The 24945-nt window shown below is 47.7% G+C and overlaps 1 protein-coding gene across 1 annotated transcript; it reads left to right on the top strand.

Annotated features, from left to right (window-relative positions):
* Positions 1-840: 840 nt before the first annotated feature.
* On the top strand, positions 841-24945 carry LOC132567219 (zinc finger protein 91-like). The gene is made up of 11 exons (XM_060232908.1): positions 841-918; positions 2414-2499; positions 2726-3210; positions 5458-5572; positions 6223-6293; positions 6502-6628; positions 7468-9295; positions 17404-17587; positions 19687-19801; positions 20751-20821; positions 22894-24945. The coding sequence occupies exons 3-11, from the start codon at positions 2788-2790 to the stop codon at positions 24943-24945; spliced, it is 4986 nt and encodes a 1661-aa protein (XP_060088891.1). The 5' UTR covers positions 841-918; positions 2414-2499; positions 2726-2787.

The raw sequence follows: 24945 nt of genomic DNA, 5'->3' as shown, positions 1-24945 counted from the left end.
GGGATATGCAAAATATATTTCATCCGGCACCCCTGGCCTGGAGCTCTGCTTACCAGAGGGCTCAATCCTTCCTCCCCTTCAATAGACCATGCAGGAAACCTGAAGAACCATCAGTACCAGAGCCCCTGCCAGGATCAGGCCTGCGCCAGGCCCCATGGCTGCCCCTCAGGAAACCAGCTTCCAGCTCCGGTGGAAACTTTCTCTGTCTGCTGCGGGGGAGCTGGGCTCAGAGGAGACCATACACTGGCATGCCATCTTGCTGTTTTCAGCTTCCCAGATTGCAGACCCAGGAAGGTGGGAGCAGCAGGGTGGGTGGAGGGGCGCCCTGTAGGCAAGATGACGCCCAAGGCGGCCGCCTACCTCGCCTACTCCGGCGCTGGGCCTGGGGTTTTCAAGGCAAGAGAGGAACAGAGGTAGTTTGTCATTGCCTGCCTCTGCATAAAGACCCTGAAGAGAAGGCAGGGGGTGGCCACGAGAGAAGGCTGGCCTGTCACCCTCTGGCAGTGGCTTGTTGGGTGGCCCACTTCTGGGCCCCGACTCACAGCTTGCGAAACACTGCTGTCAGGACTGAGCAGTCCCTGGAAGCCCTTCCCTTCCCAGACTCCCCTGCGCACATGGAGCTTCCCAGCCCTTCTTACTAGGTGGCTGCAGAAGGGACTGGCCACCTGCTCAGCCTCCTTTTCCTGGGAAGAGCCGCCTTAGAGGGCGTCGCTGCCTGCAGCCGGGCTGAATGAAGCCCAGTCTTTACAAGGGGAGGGGAGGGAGCTTTTTGGAGGGGCTCTGCAGCCGTGAAAGAGTTAAAAGAGCCGAATTGCTGGCTAGAGAGGCCGATAAAGGAAGGGGGGGGGAGAGAACTGGGAGGCGTCCAGAGGCGCAGAAGCTGGGAAGAGCCCGGGAATGTCCCCTTTTCCCCACCCAGTACGTCCTTGCAGCCTGGGAAGACGCCAATGCAGAGGCTGCGTCTTTCCTTTGGAGACACTGATTGCTGTTTTCTGTCGCCTTCGTAGCCCCCAGGGTGGGTGGGGAGTCTGCAGGGCTTGCAAGGCGGCTCTTGCCCGGGCGGCCTCGGGGGGATCGGGACCGCCAGGCAGGTGGGAGGGGGTGAGGAGGGGGGCGCCCCCCAGGCCAGCCCCCTCCCTGCATTCTGCCCTGCTGGAGGGGGGAAGGAGCCTATTCGGAGCCGAGCCGATTATATTGCTCATGGTTTTCTATTTTTACAATTTCTTGTCTCTTTTGTCCCGTTTTATGGGGTGTGTTTTATTTGTTAATAGTCCCCTGGAGTCCCATTCCGGGGAGAGGGAGCAGGATAGAAATTGGATTAAAGAGCTACTCCATGGTATATTAGAGGCGATCAGATGATGGGAGGAGTCGTTTGTGCTGATTGGCTGCCCAGAATACCACGCATTTGGGCCAGTTTCCTCCCCCCCATCTGCAGTTTTGTGGGATGCGGGTGGGGGGGGCGGTATATTTTATTTATTTGCATTAACCGTAGAACAAAGTTTTAAGTCGAGTGGCACCTTTAAGATAAACTAAGTTTTATTCAAGGTATTCGCTTTTGTGTGCAAACACACTTCTTGGGAATCGTCCCGGTGTTTGCATTTTGTAAGAAAGGCAATATCAGTCTGCCCTGGCCAAGTTTCCTTGCAAGGCTCTTAGAGTTCTGTTACTTTTAGCTTAATGTGGTTCCCTCCATGAAGGTCGATTCAGGTGGGTAGCTTATACCTAGAATAAAACTTGCTTGGCCTTAAAGGTGCCACTGGGCTCAAACTTTGTTCTTCTGCTCCAGACCAACACAGCTACCCACCTGAATCTACATTAATGATAGTCCGCCATTTAAGAGGACTCAATGCAATCAATAGGATGGTATAGTCAATAAACTATAAAATAGAATTTGGCAGGGCTTGGAATTCAGTAGGAGCTTACAGGAGCACTGCTCCTGAAACTCCAGGCAGGGTCTGCGTGCAGTGCGGAGTTCTCTCCCCTCTACACGCAGGTCCTGGGGCCTATGCAAATGAGATATGCTACTGAGCTCCTGCACCTTTTCCCCTACAAAATGACCCTTGGAGTTTGGATTGTAGGAATCTGAAAAACAGCACTGAAGGAAAGCATGAATATTGACGTGACCCAAGAAATAATGCAAAATTGCATAGTAGGATACAACTTATAGCAAACTGTATACAGGAATATAGACTCTAGTACCCAATAATTCATCCAACTAACTCTGTGAAGACATTTGTACAGTGATACCCTATTGCTTTGGTAAAGAAGCCCTCTTGAATGGTTAAGTTTTGCATAGTTTGGGGAAAGCCAGGGGACAGGGCCCGTTCCTGGCCTCCTCAGGCACACCAGCTTGGGGTAGTTGCTAAGGAGTGGTGGACTCTTGTGGTTACTAGTCACTTTGTCCTGGCTTCAGTTTACCTACAGATGTACCCACAAGACAGACTGATCCCCAGAAATCAGAAGCCAAGCTCATAACATCCACAACAGATTTTTTAAAAGGTAAATACTGGTGGTTTTCTTGCCTGAAGGACCAAACAGGCATATCTTTAAAAGCTTGATATGTAATATACCATGGTGACATTAATCCTTATCAGCAAACTATATAGGGGCGCTCTTTCTGATCCACTGGGGTTATCCTTCAGTGACTCTTTACCAGGGTCAGTGATGTAACTCCATTTTCTTTTCTTCTTCCCTTTCTGATATCTTTCCCTCATCCTTTTCACAGCCAAGTGAATGAGAGTGTCTTTCTAGAGTCAGAGGCAGCAAACCAATAGAAAAGGGAAGGAGATGGAAGAGAAGGACCCCGAAGGCCCTGGAACTGGCAAGACATCCAGGAAAGGTCCCCATCCTCTCCAAACAGGGAGTGGTGCTGAATTCTGTGAGAGAGCCATGCCAGAGATCTTGGTTCAAGACCCTGTGACCCCAGATGTACGCAGCCGATGCTTCCGGCAGTTCTGTTACCAGGAGGCTGATGGGCCCCGAGAGGTTTGCAGCCGGCTCCATGGACTTTGTAAGGACTGGCTGGAGCCAGAGAGGCACACCAAGAAGGAGATGGTGGACCTGGTGATCCTGGAGCAGTTCCTGGCCATCCTGCCGCAGGAAGTGCAGGGCTGGGTGAGAGGATGCAGGCCAGAGAGCAGTTCCCAGGCAGTGGCCCTGGCCGAAGGTTTCCTCCTGAGTGAGGCAGAGGAGAAGAGGCAGACACAGCAGGTGAGGGGCTTTCAGTCACTCCACTCAAGCAATGAGCTTCTCCAAAAGCTTCCTGCCAGCTAGTCACTTCCATCTTATAGGAATCCTAGGAGCATCCTTTCGTTAACAGCCTTGCTCAGGTCTTGCAGACTGAGGCCCCTTGTGGCTTCCTTGATTGGAGTCAATCCATCACATGCTTGGTCTTCCTCTTTCTTCTGCTGCCTTCCACTTTCCATAGAATTTTGGACTTTCCCAGTGACTCCAAAATACAATAGTCTCATTTGAGTTATTTTAGCTTCAAGGGAGCATTGAGTCTTGATTTGATCTAGAACTCCGCTTATTTATCTTTTTGGCGGTCCCTGGTATCTGTAGGAACACTCCTCCAACTCCAAAATGAATCTTCTTCCTGTCAGCTTTCTTCTTTGCCCAACGTTCACCCCCACACATAGCAATGGGGAATACTGTGGCACAAATTAGCTTGATCCAGTGACATGTTCTTGCACTTAAGGATCTTTTCTAGCTCCTTCACGGCTGCCTTTCCTAGTCTCAGTCTCCTGGTTTCTTGTTTGCAGTCTCCCTTTTAGGTGATGGAACCAAGAAACAAAGAAGCATGAACCATTTCAATTTCTTCATCCTGAACCTTAAATTTCTGTAATCCTACACTACTCATTATTTTTGTATTCCTGATGTTCAGCTGTAGTCTTCCTATAGCATTTTCTGCTTTACCCTTCCTTAGTAATTATTGCAACACTACTTTCTGCCAATCATGTAGTGTCATCTGCATATCTCAGACTGTTAATGTACCTTCCGTTAGTTTTCATTCCACTTACATCTAAATCTAATCCAGGTTTCCTAATGATATGTTCTGCGTAAAGATTGAAGAGAGAGAGAGAGAAATACATCCTAGTCTGGCACCTTTGCCAACTGGAAACCATTCTGTTTTTTCGTATTCTGTCCTACCAGTGGCCTCTTGCCCAGAGTTCAAATTTCGCAACAAAACTATTGCATGTTGTGGCACACCCATCTGTTTAAAAAGCAACTATAGCTTTTCTTGATCCTCACAGTCAAAAACGATGATTTAAGCTATGAAACAAGCTGCTTTTATTCTGAAATTCTCTCCATTACGCAGATACATTTGCAATATGATCTCATGTGCCTCTTTTTTTTTGGAAATTCAGCAGAAATAGAACATCTGTCATATCTCTTTCAATTTATGACAACAGCCCTTTTAAAATGTTGAAAACATAAGAGAAGCCATGTTGGATCAGGCCAATGGCCCATTCAGTCCAACACTCCGTCACACAGTGGCCAAAAAACCCAGGTGCCATCAGGAGGTCCATCATGGGGCCAGGACAATAGAAGCCCTCCCACTGTGCCCCCCGCAAGCACCAAGAATACAGAGCATCACTGCCCCAGTCAGAGAGTTCCATCGATACCCTGTGGCTAATAGCTACTGATGGACCTCTGCTCTGTATGTTTATCTGATCCCCTCTTGAAGCTGTTAGTGCAGTGAATTCCATGTGTTATTCACCGTTTGAGTAAATAAGTACTTCCTTTTATCCGTTCTAACCCGACTGCTCAGCAATTTAATGAAGTGCCCATATGTTCTTGTATTGTGAGAACGGGAGAAAAGTACTCCTTTCTCTACCTTCTCTATCCCATGAAAAATCTTGTAAACCTCTATCGTGTCACCCTCAGTCGACGTTTCTCCAAGCTAAAGAGCCCCAAGTGCTTTCACTTTTCTTTATAGGGAAAGTGTTCCAACCCTTTAATCATTCTAGTTGCCCTTTTTTGCACTTTTTCCAAAGCTATAATATCTTTTTTGAGCTGTGGTGAAGAATTGTACACAGTACTCCAAATGAGCACCGGCTTCGATTTGCATGAGGATTTCATGTAATGGTCCAATAGTTGCTGCAGTCTTTGGCGTCTCCGTTTTTTGAACTGGAATATAAAGTGAACCTTTCCAGTCTGTGGGCCATTATTTCATTTTCCACCTTTGTTAGCATATTCTTGCTTAAGATTTTGACAGTCTGTCTTTCTGTGGATTGAAATAGCCCTACTGATATTCCATTTCCTGCTGGTGTTTTGTTTCTCCCAACTGTTCTCAGTGCAGGCTTGCTTTCTAAAACCCAATCCTAGTTCTTGCCCTTGTGGCTAAAGCAGCTCCGGTGGTGGAGTCAGGGATGAGGACTCTGGGAATGGGTCCAGATCTACCTCTTCAGCCTATTCCGTTCCTTCTCTTGCCCCTCTCCCTTGCTGCTGTTTCAGATGTGGGGAGGAGCCATGAAGGTGGAAGCAGAGTTCTCTGAGGCAGAAGGAGCTCCGTCAGAGGAAAGTCAGAGGGCGCAGGCCCAGGAGCGTGCCCAAGACACCCTGTCAAGTGGTAAGAGGGCCTCATGCTCACAGGGGATTGGGGCATGTGATGAAGTTGCTGGGCGGAGGGTTCAGGACAGGAGAAAATGGAAATACTTCTGCAGACTATGTAGAATGGAGCTCTGGCAAATAGTGCCAGAGTATGTCATGATGGCCACTCCACTTTAAGGGGGAGTATACAGATGCATGGAGAGCAATTCCATTCTTATTTACATCAATAGAAATGTGCACATCTCACCTTCTTTCCAGTGGGAAGATGGTAGGTGGCTCAAAAAAAGAAAAGGAAGACAAATCTGGGTACAGCTAAAAGCCAAGGTGAATAAATGGAAACTTCATGTTCCCCTGACCAGCATGGCCCAGACTCCCCAAGGTCATCAGATCTCAGAAGCTAAGAATGCTCAGCCCTGGTTAGTGTTAGGATTGGGAGACCACCAAAGTAATTCAGGGCTGCTGTGCAGAGGCAGGCGATGGGACACCACCTCTGAATGTCTCTTGCCCTTGAAGATCTGGAGTCACTACAAGTCAGCTGTGACTTGATGAGCATGAAAAAGACAATGTTTCACAAGTCTGGGAACTGGGATGTGTGAGCAAGATTGAGACATGGAAACAATATAGGGATTTGAGGCTGAAATTCTTCCTTCCCCTTTTGTCTCCTTGCAGGCAGTGAAGAGACGTTATCGAGCCCTTTTCTTTGCAGAGAAGCAGAAATGCCTCCTCAGCCTCTGATCCAGGTAGGGGGAGAACGGGGGATGGTCAGGGCTATGGTTCCTTTCTCACGGAAGCTTTTGCTCCTACTGCCTGAGGAAGAGAGGCTCTGAACAGCCCTGCCTTTACCCATACTGAGCTCTGCCTCCTGCACCCTTAAAAACTCCCCCCGCCAAGAGTTTCCAGTCTCTGCCTGGCATGATCTGTGATGGGGGAATCTGCTTTTTCTTTCAGTCTCCATTTTCCTTTGAGGAGGTGGCCGTGTATTTCACCGTGGCGGAGTGGGGCCTGCTGGATCCTGGCCAGAAAGCCCTCTACAGGGAGGTCATGCTGGAGAACTATAGGAGCGTGGCTTTTCCGGGTAAGGATCTTTTGTGGGTGCTAAAGGTGTGAATTGCTGCTATTGGGATGATGCATGAATCAACAGCAATATCTGTTTGGGAGGCCAGTGCAGCTAATTGGGCACCACTGGGTGCCTGGGGAAGTTGAGGTGGCCATGAAAGTGATGTTCAGCAGGGCCATGTAGCAGTGTTCCCTCTAAGCTGAGTTAGTGTGAGCTAGCTCACCTATTTTTAGCCTCCAGCTCACACATTTATATCTTAGCTCAGGAAGGATGACCCCAGAGCACACTAACTTATGCAGTAGCTCACAACTTTAGTGCCAGTAGCTCACAAAGTAGAATTTTTGCTCACAAGACTCTGCAGCTTAGAGGGAACATTGCCATGTAGAGCGATACAAGCCACCTTCCTGATCCAGGAGCAGCTGAGGCCAGTTTTGTGGCCATCACTCTAGTCAGAGGGGGTGTCATGGCCTGAGGCCAAGGTGGGGCTGAGAGGCCCTCAGAAGGACTCTGGAAGGATCCACATCCTGATTTCTCAGTTGTCAGCCTCTACTACATCCTCCAGATGGGATTTTGGCTATCCACTCTGACTGTAATTTGGAAAAGAGCAATTGTATAATTGCTTGGAGTACAGAAGCAGCTTCTATCTTACTTCACATCAAAGAAGTCACACTGGTAAGAGTTCCAGCCAAGTGTCTCTGATGTAGGAAGCTTACCGTACTTTCAAAGTGTATATTATTATACATTTCAGTGTATAACAGGAGGAAGACGCTGAAATATTTGGGTCGTGGATGAAACTTCAGGAGCACATCAGACCTCCTTGTATGGATTCTAACAGGAGAGCTCTCTCTTTATTCCAGCAGGAGGTGATCAGAGGAATGAAGAGGATGAAGAACTACATCCTGAATCACCAGATGAAGTAAAAAATGAAGATGTGAGAAGAAACGTCAGAATTCAGAGGGCTCAGAGGCAGAAAGTCAGGCGCAGAATGAAGAAGGGGGATAAATCCGTTCCTTGCCAGAGGGGGGATTTCCAGGAAGTAATTCACATGTTGGAGGAAACCTACAAGTGCCTGGAGTGTGGAATGAACTTCTCAGATCAAACCCAATATAATGTCCATTTGGGAACACATATTGGAAAGAAGCACCATCAATGCCTGGAGTGTGGAAAGGCCGTGACTGGCAGAGCAGAGTTCCTCAGACATCTAAGGACACATATAACAGAGAAACCATATAGTTGCTCAGACTGCAGAAAGAGTTTCTCACAGAAATCAGACCTTCTTCAACACCACAGAATTCATTCAGGAGAGAAGCCATTTATCTATTTCAAGAGTGGAATGATGTTTTTGGTTGGAAGAAAGTGTAAAATACAATTTCCAAAGCACAGCAGAAGGAAGGCATGTAAATGCTTTCAGTGTGGAAAGTACTTCAGACACAAATCACAGCTCCTTGTGCACCAAAGGATCCACACAGGGGAGAAACCATTTGAATGCTCAGAGTGTGCGAAGAGATTCAGCCAGAGTAGCAGCCTTCAAAAACATCTAGGAACCCACGCAGGAAAGAAGCCTTTTGAATGCTCAGAGTGTGGGAAGAGATTCAGCCAGAGTAGCAGTCTTCAAAACCATCTAGGAACCCACAAAGGGGAGAAGCCTTTTGAATGCTTCGAGTGTGGGAAGAGATTCAGTCACAGTAGCAGTCTTCAGAGTCATCTAAGAACCCATACAGGGGAGAAACCATTTGAATGCTCAGAGTGTGGGAAGAAATTTAGCCACAGTGGCCATTTTCAAAGTCATCTAAGAACCCACACAGGGGAGAAACCATTTGAATGCTCAGAGTGTGGAAAGAGATTCAGCCAGAGTGGTGCTCTTCAGAAGCATCGACAAACCCACACAGGGGAAAAGCCTTTTGAATGCTCACAGTGTGAGAAGAGATTCAGCCGCAGTGGCCATCTTCAAGTACATCTAAGAACCCACAGAGGGGAGAAGCCTTTTGAATGCTCAGAGTGTGGGAAAAGATTCAGTCACAGTAGCAGTCTTCAAAGACATCTAAGAACCTATACAGGGGAGAAGCCTTTTGAATGCTCAGAATGTGGGAAGAGATTCAGCCGCAGTGGCCATCTTCAAATACATCTAAGAACTCACACAGGGGAGAAGCCTTTTGAATGCTCAGAATGTGGGAAGAGATTCAGCCGCAGTGGCCATCTTCAAATACATCTAAGAACCCACAGAGGGGAGAAGCCTTTTGAATGCTCAGAGTGTGGGAAAAGATTCAGTCACAGTAGCAGTCTTCAAAGACATCTAAGAACCCATACAGGGGAGAAGCCTTTTGAATGCTCAGAATGTGGGAAGAGATTCAGCCGCAGTGGCCATCTTCACGTACATCTAACCCACAGAGGGGAGAAGCCTTTTGAATGCTCAGAGTGTGGGAAAAGATTCAGTCACAGTAGAAGTCTTCAAAGACATCTAAGAACCCATGCAGGGGAGAAGCCTTTTGAATGCTCAGAATGTGGGAAGAGATTCAGCCGCAGTGGCCATCTTCAAATACATCTAAGAACTCACACAGGGGAGAAGCCTTTTGAATGCTCAGAGTGTGGGAAGAGATTCAACCAGAGTAGCGCTCTTCAAACGCATCAAAGGACCCACACAGGAGAGAAGCCTTTTGAATGCTCAGAATGTGGGAAAAGATTCAGGCAGAATAATGTTCTTCAAAAGCATCGAAGAACCCACACAGTGGAGAAGCCTTTTGAAGAAGGCTTCAGATTGTGAGCAGAGAGTTCAGACTGCAATACTGCAGCTTTACCACTCTGCACCACAGGGCTCTTGGAGCAAATTAACACAACTCCAAATAATGCCTTCTCCCAATTCAGCCTAGCCATCAGATGGCCCCCTCATCTTGATATGGCTGACCTGGCCATCTGGATCTAGGCCACGGTGACATCCAGACTACTCTCATGCACTGTCCACCAGCCTTTGATAACTGACCTCTCTTTCTCTGAATTAGTGCATCAATGTCTGGAGTAAATTTTCTATGCTGTAGCAATCTTGACTGTGCTCGTTAGGTGTGTATCTGTAAGTCGAGGATGTACTTTTGATTTATGGGCATTTATTCTGGAATAGAGCTGTTCCGAGACATACATTGTTCCAAACATTTACAGAATTTTAGAAGCAAAAGTCTTAAAGTGGGGGTAGTTTTGAACCCAAAACTGGTAAAATTTGCTAATGCCAACTTCAAAAAACTTATCCTGCTATATAGCATTACACTGCTCCGCCACCTACCTGCAATTTGTGGGATTTTTGAATTGGTAGGTAGAAGCAGTGTGAATGTTCCATTTTCCCAACTGTGTTGACTCACTATGTGCCATCCACCTTCAGAACGCCTCCCACCTTAGAGAAACGTCTCCTGTCCACCTCTCTTCCTTTCTTCTTGGCAGAAGTCTTCTCACTCTGAAAATAAATTTCCTCACTAAACTCGATCAGCAACTTTTTTCTCCTCAACCCTGGAAGCATTTTTGCTTCTGAAGCAGGGTTTCTTCGCCATTTAGAGAGGTTCATCCAAAGTCGTACACATAGAATATAAACTCTTCAAGGAACTGGAACCACTGCCCTCCACAGTAACGGAATTGACCACAAAAATCATGAACGCTCCACAGGTTCATCAGTTAATGACTAAACCTCCTCAGTCTGCCGTTTTCTCCCACCACCTCAGTGTGATTCATCCACACCAATCCACTCTCCTCCAAATTCCATACTGTTCCCACTCCTTTCCTTGCAGTTCATTCCCACTTAGAGATCTGATCTGCCATGATCTGAGGCCTAGAGGGCAGGGAAAAGCATGTGTAGGAGTACATCCAGGGGCCTACATTTCCCAGCATTCCTGATGTCCCTCTAATTGGGTGGCAGAGTTTTGAGGGGAAAAGGCGCCCACAAGGAGGAATGATCTTAGAGGAAAACATCAATAGGCTTGGCTGGAAAGGGAAGTTCTCTCTGCTGAGGCTGGACTGGAGAAGGGTGCAGCTGTGGAGAGATCCCTCACCCTAAGGAGGTGGTGAGTTTTTATATTAGAGGAAGGGGACGTATAGATAGTTGTGTTAGGGCTGTTTACTTCTTTGCACCAACCTTTACTGTTTCTTTTATTCACTGTTGCACTCAAAGTCTTGACTATCCGCTTACTGTTTGAGCACTTATAATAAATCTGTTGTTAAACTGCCTGGGTCCACACATCTCCTTGGTCACGGTTAGAAGGTATCTGTTAATAAAGAAGAAATGTGGAGTGGGTGAGTGCTCTGGGCCCTCCCATACAGACTTACCAGAGTGGTGGCAGCCAGTAGAAGGCCTTTCTTGGTCCCCAGCTGTGTAACATCTTCCATGAAGACACATATACACTCCCCAGTGCTGAGGTTTGAGCATGGGGACTAACAACTAGGAGACCTAGGTTCATAAGTCCAGCTCTGCTGTAGAAGTTGCTGGGCGACTTTGGGCCAGTCACTCTCAGCGTAATGTACCCTGCACAGAAACGTCGACTGCGGGGTGACATGATAGAGATTTACAAGATAATGCATGGGATGGAGAAAGTAGAGAAAGAAGTCCTTTTCTCCCTTTCTCACAAGAACTCGTGGGCATTCGATGAAATTGCTGAGCAGACAGGTTAAATCGGATAAAAGGAAGTACTTCTTCACCCAAAGGGTGATTAACATGTGGAATTCACTGCCACAGGAGGTGGTGGCGGCCACAAGCATAGCCACCTTCAAGAGGGGTTTAGATAAAAATATGGAGCAGAGGTCCATCAGTGGCTATTAGCCACAGTGTGTGTGTGTGTATATATTTGCCACTGTGTGACACAGTGTTGGACTGGATGGGCCATTGGCCTGATCTAACATGGCTTCTCTTATGTTCTTATTTGTTGTGACGACAAGAACATTGATGAATTTAGGGGGAGGTGTTTGTGAGTTTCCTGCATTGTGCAGGGGGTTGGACAAGATGACCCTGGATGTCCCGTCCAACTCCATGATTCTATGTTAAGTTAAACAATACTTGAAGAAAAGCAAGGAAGAGATGCCTAGAAAATAAAAGGAGAAAACCAGCACCTTCCGTCACCTAACAGGTATATTTCTTTCCCACCTGTGTATTTCCACTTGGGTCCTGGGTGGGCGGGAGGGGTGGCAGGGCTGCTTTTTCTCACTCCAAGGCTGCCTCCTGCACAGGCAAAAGTGGCAGTGTGGTGCCTCTCCCTCACTTCGCAGCCCGGTTACTAACAGGCCACAGACTGGTACCGGTCCATGGCCCAGGGACCCCTGATCTATACAAACTGCATTGGTGTCAACTGAATACCACAGTCTGTTGAAGATTATCATATTGACCTTGAAAGTCCTACACAACCTGGGACCAGCATACCTGTGAGAATGCCTCACCCCATATGCACACTCCATAACACACCTCCTTTAATCCCCGGCTCAAGAGATGCCCTCAGCTGCTTAATTTTTTGGCCCTGGCTCCAGCCTTGTGAAACGTGGTCCCCCTGACATCTTCAAAGACATCTAAGAACCCACACAGGGGAGAAGCTTTTTGAATGCTCAGAGTGTGGGAAGAGATTCAGCCGCAGTGGCCGTCTTCAATGACGGGTGAAAGCAGTCAAATGGAGCTCCAGAAGCTCCTTGTGGAAACAAAATTCTCAAAACGTTTAAAAGTTCATGAGGCGCTCCCGTCTGTTTCTCCTTCATTCCTCTCTTGAGAGTTCTGGCAGCACTTTTCCTGGAAAAAAAAATCCCTGCTCCCATTTGAGATCAGGGCCCTGTAAGGGTTACTAGAGTTCCACAGGGACCGTAAGATGGAGCTGTTCTGCCAGGCCTTTGAGTGACGCAGTGGGCATTAAACCATCTCGGCCTCCCTAGCCCTTAGCCCCTGTCTAGGCACTGCTTATTCTCTATTCCAGGCACTGGTTATTACCTACGGGGCACTATATTCTAGGTACCTCCCACCATCTGATGAAAACTGCTGTAATTCAGACCAACTACCGTTGCTCGCTGAAACATCACAGGAGACATTAGATTATATCTTAATGCCCTCTTGTTCTGTTTAAATGGCTTAATTGTTTTTATATCATTCTTTTTTATTTTATTTTTATCCTGACTCTTTAACTATTGAATAAACCTCCATGGTTTCTTGTGTGCAGAGAGCCATGTGGACTCTTAGCGCTGCCTGCTTGCCCAAGAGGTGGGGACTCTGAGGGACTGAAGCTTGGGTCCTTGACAGGGCCACACTGATGCATATGTGGAATCCCCTCCTGAATAATTGTTTTGCACAGAGTGGGAGTCTTCCTGACTTCCTCAGGTAGGCCATTCCTTAAGGTGGGGGCCACCACAGGGAAGGCAGGTTGAGGTTGATTTTGATCGTTTGTAGATTGGCACTCACTCCGATAAGTGAAAGTGTTGCTGCACTGCATAGTGGGAGAGGCGGCCTCACAAAGAGGAGGTTTCAAGCCCACAAGGAGCTTTGCATGTATTAGCCAATACTTTATATTGAGTCCGGTAACCGATGGGCAGCCAGTGGGGTGACCATACAGGGGGAGTAATATGCACAGTCCATCTTTTTGTTGTTGTTGCCATCATGTCACAGCTGATGTATGGTGACCTGGTAGGGTTTTCAGAGCAAGAAAAATTCAGAGGTGGTTTGCCATTGCTAGCCTCTGTGTGTCATGAGCCCTGACGAGAGGGAGCTGGAAGGGTTAACAGACCAGGAAGAGTTGCCTACCGGCTCCTCAGCAGACTGTCCAGCAGCTGCCCCATCAATCACTCTCCCCACATTCCAGGCACCAGCTCCGGCTGTTGACAATCAATCTCCTCCAAACTCTCCCCCTCCCATCTCAAGAGTTTGGAGCCAACTCCGAAAAGCACTTTCAGAGCGAAGGCATGAGACACGCCGATGCTTCAGATATCTCAGCCCTGAGTTCTAGAAGAATCATGACCACCCAGGGAGCAGGCTGATTGAGGCTCCCATATAACTTACATCTAAGACGTGGCAACCTCGTGGAAGCAACAAGTCAATCCTCTGGCTTGCATCCACGCTCCTTCCTGATTCCAGATCCTGACCTGCTTGAATTCCTTGGCAACCTGACCCTTTGGCTTTTGGACACTGACTTCTGATTCCGGTTTGCGATTTTGCTTTGGTAACTTGGCTCCTGCTTGACTTTCTGGACTTTGACCTCGGACTGGCTTTGGACTCCCGCCTGCCTGCGCCCTGAGAACATGACACTGTGTCACGGCCCTGGAATTCCTTGGAGGTCTCCCATCCAAATACTAGCCAGCCCAGAGCTCACCTGATGACATCAAGCCAGCCTGAGCTATTGATCTAGCTCCCAATAATAACAGCTGCAGCATGCTGTACCAAGTTTCAGAACTGATTTTGAGAGAAGGCTGGTGGACAGTGCATGAGAGTAGTCTGGATGTCACCGAGGCCTAGATCCAGATGGCCAGGTCAGCCATATCAAGATGAGGGGCCATCTGATGGCTAGGCTGAATTGGGAGAAGGCATTATTTGGAGTTGTGTTAATTTGCTCCAAGAGCCCTGTGGCGCAGAGTGGTAAAGCTGCAGTACTGCAGTCTGAACTCTCTGCTCACAATCTGAGTTTGATCCTAGTGGAAGCTGAGTTCAGGTAGCTGGCTCCAGGTTGACTCAGCCTTCCATCCTTCTGAGGTCGGTAAAATGAGTACCCAGCTTGCTGCAGGGAAAGTGTAGATGACCGGGAAGGCAATGGCAAACCACCCCCCTAAAAAGTCTGCCATGAAAACGCCGTGATGCGATGTCACCCCAGAGTCGAAACCGACTGGTGCTTGCACAGGGGACCTTTCCTTTACCTTTTTAAATTTGCTTTTCCTGCAGTACTGTTGGATCTGGCATGATCCTAAGACTCTTAACTAAATCGCAGCAGGATGCCACGTGCAGCAAACTGGACCCAGAGTCTCCCAACAATGCATCCAAGTGACTTTTGTGAAGCCTTTTGCTTGAGTAGAAAAGCCCCTGCAATAATAACAACATGCTTCAAAACGCCCAGACGGGCCCTTTCCTCCTGCCTTGGAGGGCCGGCGTTTTCTCTCCCGTAGAAAGTCACTGATCTGAGCTCCTCTCTTTCCCAAGCAGCGCAACCTCCCCATCTCCCCTCCCTCCCCGCGCCCCCATGAAATTCCCCAGTCCTTGCGCCCTACTGGGAGGGTGGGGAAGGGGCGAGGCCAGGCGAGGAAGGGACTTTGGGGGGGGGGGCACTTTCTCAGCCTCCCCTTTCCTGAGAAGGCCGCGCGGCGTGACTCCCGAGCAGCCCCATCCAGCCGCATTAGAGGCGTCGCTGAAGGAAGCCCAGTCCAGACTCCGGCGGGGAGGGCTTTGGAGAGCTCTGCAGCCGCGAAAGGGTTAAAAGAGGCAAGCTCCTTGCTAGAGCCGCTTAGCAGAGGGGGGCGGGAGAAAGAGAAAGGGGCGGGGCTTCAGACAGCTAAAGGGAGAAGACCCGGGAAGGTCCCCCCCCGCATTAGTCCTTTCGGTCTCCGAAAGGAGGTATTCGGATCTCGTGTTGGGAGGAGGGGGGGCGCTTAAGTCCTTTTCAGACGGGATGTTCTTCTATGTAGGTAGGCATTTCCCTTTGTGAGCGGGGGGGGGGGGGGGTCCTGCAGCGCCTGCCTGTGGGGGGAGGGGTCCGCCGGCCTTGCAAGGCGATCTGCATTGGGGGGGGGGGAGGCCAGATCAGCCTCCTCCCTGCATCCCGCCCTGCTGGAGGGTGCAAAGATTTTATATGGCGGGGGTGGCCAACGGTAGCTGTCCAGATGTTTTTTTTTGCCTGCAACTCTCATCAGCCCCAGCCATTGGCCATGCTGGCTGGGGCTGATGGGAGTTGAAGGCAAAAAAACAACAACACCTGGACAGCTACCGTTGGCCACCCTGTTATATGGGATAGATTGCTCATTGTTATTTTTAAACTTTCTTTGTATTTTTACACTGTTTTATCGGGTGTCTTTTATCTGTTCCGAGACCCCCATTCTGAGGAGAGGGAGCAGGACATCGATTTGGACCAGTGCTCCCTATATTTGCAAGTCCTGGTGGAGTGGGGAGTGGAGGGGCGTATTTTATTTATTTGCATTAAGTATACAACGAAGTTTAAGGGCGGTACCACCTTTCGGACAAACACAGTTTTATTCAAGGTATAAGCTTTTGTGTCGCAAGCACGCTTCTTGAAAGTAAGTTGTTGCATTTTGCAAGATTAGGAAATGCCAGTCTGTAACTGCGAGTTTCTTCGTTAAGCCTGATGGACTTCCATTCCATAAGGCTTAATGTGGTGCCTTCCATGAAGACAGATTCAGGAGCGTAGCTTATACCTGGAATAAAACTGCTTTGATCTTAAAGGCGCCACAACACTGAAACTTGGTCTGCCGCTTCAGACTAACAGTGCTTCAGACTAATACAGACTAAATCTGTATTAATTATAGTTGGCCGTTTAATGGGACTCCATGCAATCAATAGGACATTCATTAAATATGAAATAGAATTTGGGTTCTGGAACCAACCAGGAATATGAAAAACAATATATTTGAGGAAAGCACTACTCATAACATGACCCAATAAATAATGCAACATTACACAGCAGGATACCACTTACAGCAAACTAGACCCAGTAATATTGATTCCAATAATTCATCCAAGTGACTTTGTGAGGCCTTTTGTACAGTGTTTTCCCATTGTTTGAGTACAAAAGCCCTCTTGAATGATTGAATTTTGCTTAGTTTGCAGAAAGCCAAGGGAGTGGGTGCATTACTTACCTCCTCAGGCACACCAGCTTGGTGCAGCTTTAAGAGGGGATTGGATAAAAATATGGAGCAGAGGTCCATCAGTGGCTATTAGTGTGTATGTATATGTGTGTATATATACACACACACACATATATTGGCCACTGTGTGACACAGAGTGTTGGACTGGATGGGCCATTGGCCTGATCCAACATGGCTTTTCTTATGTTCTTAAGGAGAGGTGGACTGTAATGGTTATGTCGGCTCCTAAGCGGTCCTCAATAATCAGGCCCTGTGCTGACGATCAGAAAAACTTTCTTGATAGACACACGACAACAGGTATGACTCTTTGGGTCAGATCTGGCTATGACCTCTAGAGCCAGATTTATATTCTCTCTCCTGGGCTGTTGCCAGCCTGCCAAAATACATACAAAAAGCCTGCGCAAAGCAAAGCTAACAGTTTCCAACCCAAACTCCCCCCCACACACAATTGCATGGCAGCAGGCACTGAGACAGTGTCTGTGAGGTGGTATCATGTTCTTGAAAACCAGACACAAGCGCCCCTGCAAGGACTGAGTGGCTGCTTCATGAGTTACAGGCAAAAGCAACCCCCCATACCCTCCCACAACATTCCCATGAGAGTTCCATCAAACAGGGAGGCCTACGGCCTCATCAAAGATATGGGAAGGCCTCTTGACAGGTTACACCCTTACCAGTCACTTTGTTCTGGGCTCCATCAGGCACAGTGCTCCCCAGAAATGGATAACCAAGCTCATAACATCCACAAGAGATCTTTTAAAAAGTAAATACTGGTGGTTTTGTTGCCTGAAGGAACAAAGAGGAATATCTTTAAAAGCTTGGTATGGACGTTAATCTTCATTAACGGTGACGTTAATCTTCATTAACAAACTACAGAGATGCTCCTTCTGATCCACTGTGATAATCCTCAGGTGATTCTTCACCAGGGTCAGTGATGCAAGTCTGTTTTCTTTTCATTCCGTATTCCTGATATCTTTCCCTCACCCTTTTCACAGCCAAGTGAATGAGAGTGTCTTTCCAGAGAGAAAAGGGAAGGAGATGGAAGAGAAGGACCCCGAAGGGCTTGGAATTGGGAAGATATCAAGGAAAGGTCCCCATCCCCTCCAAGCAGGGAGTGGTGCTGAATTCTGGGAGAAAGCCGTGCCAGAGATCTTGGTTCAGGACTCTGTGACCGCAGATGTACGCAGCCGATGCTTCCGGCAGTTCTGTTACCAGGAGGCTGATGGGCCCCGAGAGGTTTGCAGCCGGCTCCATGGACTTTGTAAGGAGCCAGAGAGGCGCACCAAGAAGGAAATGGTGGACCTGGTGATCCTGGAGCAGTTCCTGGCCATCCTGCCGCAGGAAGTGCAGGGCTGGGTGAGAGGATGCGGGCCAGAGACCAGTTCCCAGGCAGTGGCCCTGGCCGAAGGTTTCCTCCTGAGTGAGGCAGAGGAGAAGAGGCAGGCACAGCAGGTGAGGGGCTTTCAGTCACTCCACTCAAGCAATGAGCTTCTCCTGCCTGCTATTACTGTGTGGGTCAAGCCACTTCCAATGTGGCAATCCTAGGAACGTCCTCTCTTTAACAGCCTTGCTCAGGTCTTGCAGACTGAGGGCCTTCGTGGCTTCCTTGACTGAGTCAGTCCATCCTGTGTTTGGCCTTCCTCTTTTCCTGCTGCCTTGAGCTTTCCTTAGAATTTTTGCCTCTCTCGGTGACTCCTGTCTTTTCATAATGTCACCAAATACCTCATTTGAGTCATTTTAGCTTCTAGGGGGAGCTGAGTCTTGATTTGATCTAGAACCCATTTATTTGTCTTTTTGGTGGTCCACGGTATCTGTAGAAACTCCTCCAACACCACAAAGAATCAACTTTCTTCCTGTCAGCTTCCTTCCTTGTCCAACTCTCACACCCACACAAAGTAATGGGGAATACTGTGGCACAAATTAACTTGCTCCAGTGACACGTCCTTACACTGAAGAACTTTTCTAGCTCCTTCCTGGCTGCCTTTCCCAGTTTCAGTCTCCTGGTTTCTTCTTTGCAGTCTCCCTTTTGGTTGATGGGACCAAAGAACACAAAATCTTGGAACACTTCCAGTTTCTTCATAATCAACCTTAAATTTCTGTAATTCCCCACTAATAAGTTTTTTTTTGTCTTCCTCGTTCAGGTGTAATCTTCCTTTAGCATTTTCTGCTTTAACCTTCATGAGTAATTGTTTCAAGTCTTTGCTACTTTCGCTAGTAATCTGCATATCTCTGATGGTCAGGGCTTTTTTTATGAGCAGGAACGCAGTTCCGGCTGGCTTGGAGTCAGGGGTTGTGGCCTAATATACAAATGAGTTCCTGCTGGGCTTTTGTCTACAAAAAAAAAAAGCCCTGTGTGAAGCAATGGTGACATCAGGGGATGTGGCCTGTTATGCAAATGAGTTCCTGCTGGATTTCTTCTACACCCCACCCCCCACAGATTGTTAATATTCCTTCTGCCCATTTTCACTCCATTGTCCTCTAAATCTAATCCAGTTTTCCATACGATATGTTCAGCATATAGATTGAAGAGACAGGGAGATAAAATACATCCTATTCTGGCACCTTTGCCAAATGGAAACTATTTTGTTTCTCTGTATTGTGTCCAAACAGTGGTTTCTTGCCCAGCGTTCAAGTTTTCCATCAAAACTTGGATGTTGTGGCACATCTTTTTTTTTTCTTAAACCAACTATAGCTTTTCTTGATCCCCACATCAAAAACATTGATTTCTGTTATGAAAACACAAGCTGCTTTTATTCTGAAATGTTCTATGCTCCAATAACAAACGTATATTTGCAGTATGATCGCAAGTGGCTCTTATTTTGTGAATCCACATGGCATGTGTGGCATTCCTCTTACAATACATGACAACAGTCTTTGTTGCAAGATTTTGAGCATCACTTGACTTGCATGAGAGATTAACGTAATGGTCCAGTGGTTGCTACAGTCTTTGACGTCTCCATTTTTTGAACTGGAATGTAGGGTGACCATTTCCAGTCCATGGGCTGTTGTTTAGTTTTCTGTCTTTGTTAGCATATTCTTATTAAGGTTTTGACAGACTCCTTTTCTGTGACTGTATTCCATCTCCTCCTGGTGATTCGTTTCTCTGAATTGTTCTCAACACAGCTTTGCTTTCTTAGAGCCAACCCTTTTTCTTGCCCCTGTGGTTAAAGCAGCCCTGGTGGTGGAGTCAGGGATAAGGAGTCTGTGAATGGGTCTGGATCCATCTCTTCTGCCTGTTCCAGTCCTTCTCTTGCCCCCCTCCCTTGCTGTTGCTCCAGATGTGGGGAGGATCCGTGAAGGTGGAAGTAAAGTTCGCTGAGGCAGAAGGAGCTCCATCAGAGGAAGGACAGAGTGTGCAGGTCCAGGAGCGTGCCCAAGATGCCCTGTCCAGTGGTAAGGGGGCCTCTTGCCCGGAGGGAATTGGGGCATGAAATGAAGTTGTTGGGCAGAAGGTTCAGGACAGAAGAAAAGGGAAATACTTCTTCAGAGTATGTGGAATGGAGTTTTGGGAAATAGTGCCTTAGGATATTCTGATGGCCGCTCCGCTTTAAGGGAGAATATACAGATTCATGAAGAGCAATTCCAAATCTATTCGCTTTAATGGAATTATGCATATACAAGCCAATACACACTGATACAAGCCAATGCACACTGATTCTGTAAACTGAATCAAAGGAGTATTACTAAGGTTGCCAGCACATGTTCAGTTTGCTTCCTCCCCCACAACAGACACCCTGTGAGGTGGGTGGGGCTGGAGAGGGCTCTCACAGCAGCTGCCCTTTCAAGGACAACCTCTGCCAGAGCTCTGGCTGACCCAAGGCCATTCCAGCAGGTGCAAGTGGAGGAGTGGGGAATCAAACCCGGTTCTCCCAGATAAGAGTCCGCACACTTAACCACTACACCAAACTGGCTCTCCATGTGAAATCACATGGGTTTGGGCCTGGATGTGATGGCGATGTGTCATGCCACGTGATTTCCAATTGCCCATTTTTCTCCTGCCAGTCCCGACTCCAGGAAGGGTAAAAAGTCCCACAGGTGGGAGAATGTCATGCCTGGGCTTTTGGTCTCATCTAGCGGAGATGCTGCAACCATTTGAGCTCCAGAGTTCACAGGGCCCATTTGAAGTCTCACAGAAGTCTGATATGTGTAGGCAGTTTACATCCCCACCGAGCCTCATGGGTCACTGGTGCATCTCTTCTGCCTCTCCCACAGTTTACTAGAAGTCAATACAAATCTTCTTGAGCGTAAAGAAGACATGGTTTCAGAACCCTGGGAATGGGGATGCAAACAAAACAGGAATAGGAGGCTATAATTCTTCCTTCACCTTTTGTCTCCCTTGCAGGCAGTGAAGAGACGTTACCGAGCCCTTTTCTTTGCAGAGAAGTGGGAATGGCTGCTCGACCTCTGGTCCAGGTGGGAGAGGGCAAATGGGGGATAGTCAGGGCTGCCCCCCACTCCCCCCCCCCCAGGGATGCCTTTTCTCCTGCTGTCTGAGGAAGACATATTCTGAAACGCACTGCCTTACAAATACTGAGCTGTACATCCTGCACCCTCACAAAGTATTCCCTCCCCCTAGAGCAGGAGTGGCCAACGGTAGCTCTCCAGATGTTTTTTGCCTACAACTCCCATCAGCCCCAGCCATCGGCCATGCTGGCTGGGGCTGATGGGAGTTGTAGGCAAAAAACATCTGGAGAGCTACCGTTGGCCACCCCTGCCCCAGAGTGTTGTGGGTGCCTCACATGGTCTCTGATGAGGGGATTTGCTTTTTCTTTCAGTCTCCATTTTCCTTTGAGGAGGTGGCCGTGTATTTCACCGTGGCGGAGTGGGGCCTGCTGGATCCAGGCCAGAAAGCTCTCTACAGGGAAGTCATGCTGGAGAACTATGGGAATGTGGCTTTTCTGGGTAAGGTGGCAAAGGTGCAAAAGCCAGGTAGAGCGACACAAGCCACCCCAGGGATCCAGGGGCAACAGAGGCCAGTTTTGTGGCCATCACCCAAGCTAGAGAGGATGTCTTGAGATGAGGCCAAGGCGGGACTAGGAGGACCTCAGGAAGATTCTGGAAGGAGCCAGATCCCAATTTCTCAGTTTTCAGCATTTACCACGTTCCCTTCCCCAGATGGGATTTTGGCCATCCACTCTGACCGTAAGCTGGGCAAAATCCATTCTCCCATAGCGCGGTTAGGGATTGGGGCTTTGATGTTCAACATGGTTCTGTCCTTCAAGAAGAAATGTTCCTCTTCCTTGGATTTCTTCCGTTCTCCATATAAGAATGATCACTTTCTCTCTCTCTCTCGGTTTACCAAAGAAGCTTGGAGTGTAAGACAGACTACAGTGGAGACAGACAAAGACTTTGCATCGGAAGAATTGCTGCAGAGTTTCTCTGGAAGATCTCAAGAGATTATTTCCTTCTCTAATGAGCTGACTGCAAGTGGGTATCCATTTCAGTTATGTCAAGGGAATGGGCAATGAATTCTCCGAGCCAATGCATTTAAAGAGAATGCATTTAAAGTTGCTTTCTTTCCACCTTTCTCCCCCATCCCTCCTCTATTTGCCTTCCTTTCTTCCATCCAGCTCTCATACATCAGATGTTCATGTTTTGGAGCTCTCAGACATCTGACATTTATTCTATGTGGCTCTTATGTAAAGCAAGTTTGGCCACTCCTGAAGTACGCAGACAGCTCCTTCCAAAAGGCTAAGACCCTCCCCCCTCCCCTTGAGGCAAGAAAGCATCGGCCACTGAAAAACACACACATAGAAAGAGAAAAGTGAGGTCTGATTGGCATGCTCTGATGCCTGGGTTTCTCCAAGGTTCACAAAGGCAGGAGGGAAGCCACGCAGGTAAGATGAGAGAAAAGCACATTCCTTGCCAAAGGGGGATCCTCCCTGAAAACCTCATCCCTGAAAAAAGGTCAGTCAACAAAAGAAGGAATAAGGGACTCCGCGTGAACCAGAATCCAGTGCAAGGAAAAGGGAAATGAAAGTGTGGTGTTTGCAAAGACCTTCAGCCAAATAAACGTCATTTCGCAGACACTGATTCCCTTAGGAGAGAAACAACATAACTGGTTGCAGTGCAGAAAGTGCCCCATTTGGAAAAGAGCCCTTACTTCAGACAGGTTGGAAGCAATGTTCCCTCTACGCTGTGTAGTTTTGTGAGCAGGAATTTTACTTTGTGAGCTACTAGCATTGTTGTGAGCTGCTGCATAAATTTGTTTGCTCTGGGGCCATTTTTTGTGAGCTAAGACAAAAATACGTAAGAGGCAAGAAACCTGTGAGCTTGCTCACACTAACTCAGCTTAGAGAGAACACTGGGGAAGCAATACAAGTAGAGTCCAAACCAAGTGTCTCTGATGTAGGAAGCTTAATGTCCTCTGATGCCACTGAACTACTTGGGGTGTAGGTGGAACTTCAGATGCAGATCCGACATCCTTGCATGGATTCTAACAGGATCTCTCTCTCTCTTTCTCTCTTCCAACAGGGGATGATCAGAGGAATGAGGAGGATGACGAACTGCATCATCTGTCTCCAACTGAAGTCAGGAATGAAGTTGTGAGAAAAAACGTCACGTTTCAAGGCAGGCTGAAGAGGCAGAAAGTCAGCTGCAGGGGGAAAGAGAAGAATAAAACTATTCCCTGCCAAGAGGTGGATTTCCAAGAAGTAATTCACATGTTGGACGAAAGATACAAGTGCTTTGAGTGTGGAATGAATTTATCTCATCAGTTTCAATATAATGCCCATTTGGGAATTCACAGTAGAAAGAAGACCTATCCGTGCCTGGAGTGTGGAAAGGCCATGATTCACAGAGCAGAGTTCATTAGACATCTAAGAACACATACAGGAGAGAAACCTTATAGCTGCTCAGACTGTGGCAAGAGTTTCTCAGAGAAATCAGACCTTATTCAACACCACATAATTCATTCAGGAGAGAAGTCCTTTATCTGTTCCAAGACTGGAATGATGTTTTTGACTGGGGAAAAGTGTAAAATACAATTTCCAAAGCACAGCATAAGGAAGACATGTAATTGCTTTCATTGTGGAAAGCACTTCAGATACAAATCACAGCTCCTTGTGCACCAAAGGATCCACATAGGGGAGAAACCATTTGAATGCTCAGAGTGTGGGAAGAGATTCAGTCAGAATGGTACTCTTCACAGACATCAAAGCACCCACACAGGGCAGAAGCCTTTTGAATGCTCAGAATGTGGGAAGAGATTCAGTCACAGTAGCTATCTTCACAAACATCAACGAACCCACACAGGGGAGAAGCCTTTTGAATGCTCCAAATGTGGGAAGAGATTCAGTCAGAATACCTATCTTCAAAGACATCTAAGAACTCACACAGGGGAGAAGCCTTTTGAATGCTCAGAGTGCGGGAAGAGATTCAGACGAAATGGTGCTTTTCGAACGCATCGAAGAAACCACACCGGAGAGAAGCCTTTTGAATGCTCAGAGTGTGGGAAGAGATTCATTCACAGTGGCCATCTTCAAGAGCATCTACGAACCCACACAGGAGAGAAGCCTATTGAAAGCTTAGAATGTGGGAAGAGATTCAGTTATAGTAGCGATCTTCATAAACATCTACGAACCCACACAGGGAAGAAGGCTTTTGTATGCTCCAAATGTGGGAAGAGATTCAGTCAGAATACCCATCTTCAAAGACATCTAAGAACCTGCACAGGGGAGAAGCCTTTTGAATGCTCAGAGTGTGGGAAGAGATTCAGCCAAAGTGGTGATCTTCAGAAGCATCTTCGAACCCACACAGGGGAGAAGCCTTTTGAATGCTCAGAGTGTGGGAAGAGATTCAGCCAGAGTGGTGATCTTCAGAAGCATCTTCGAACCCACACAGGGGAGAAGCCTTTTGAATGCTCAGAGTGTGGGAAGAGATTCAGCTGCAGTGGCCATCTTCAAAGACATCTAAGAACCCACACAGGGGAGAAGCCTTTTGAATGCTCAGAGTGTGGGAAGAGATTCAGCCAGAGTAGCACTCTTCAAACGCATCGAAGAACCCACTCAGGAAAGAAGCCCTTTGAATGCTCAGAGTGTGGCAAGAGATTCAGCTACAGTAGCTCTCTTCAAACACATCAAAGGACCCACACAGGGGAGAAGCCTTTTGAATGCTCAGAGTGTGGAAAGAGATTCAGCCACAGTAGCCATCTCCAAATTCATCTACGAACCCACACAGGGGAGAAGCCTTTTGAATGCTCAGAGTGTGGGAAGAGATTCAGCCGCAGTGGCCATCTTCAAATTCATCTAAGAACCCATACAGGAGAGAAGCCTTTTGAATGCTCAGAATGTGGGAAGAGTTTTAGTCACAGTGGCAGTCTTCAAAATCATCTAGGAATCCACACAGGGGAGAAGCCTTTTGAATGCTCAGAGTGTGGTAAGAGATTCAGGCAGACTAGTGTTCTTCAAAAGCATCTAAGAATCCACACAGGGGAGAAGCCTTTTGAATGCTCAGTGTGTGGGAAGAGATTCAGCCGTAATGGCAGTCTTAAAATTCATCAAAGAACCCACACAGAGAAGCCTTTTGACTGCTCCTAG

This window comes from Heteronotia binoei, chromosome 2 (assembly GCF_032191835.1).
Source record: "Heteronotia binoei isolate CCM8104 ecotype False Entrance Well chromosome 2, APGP_CSIRO_Hbin_v1, whole genome shotgun sequence".
Lineage (NCBI taxonomy): Eukaryota > Metazoa > Chordata > Lepidosauria > Squamata > Gekkonidae > Heteronotia > Heteronotia binoei.
This window is presented reverse-complemented; position numbering and strand designations above follow the sequence as displayed.

Excerpts from the sequence above, each read along its gene's own strand:
- LOC132567219 (XM_060232908.1), top strand. The coding sequence starts at position 2,788 with ATGGAAGAGAAGGACCCCGAAGGCCCTGGAACTGGCAAGACATCCAGG. Across the intron at positions 5,573-6,222 it reads CCAAGACACCCTGTCAAGTG|GCAGTGAAGAGACGTTATCG; the intron begins GTAAGAGGGCCT and ends GTCTCCTTGCAG. Across the intron at positions 9,296-17,403 it reads GAATGTGGGAAAAGATTCAG|CCAAGTGAATGAGAGTGTCT; the intron begins GCAGAATAATGT and ends CCCTTTTCACAG.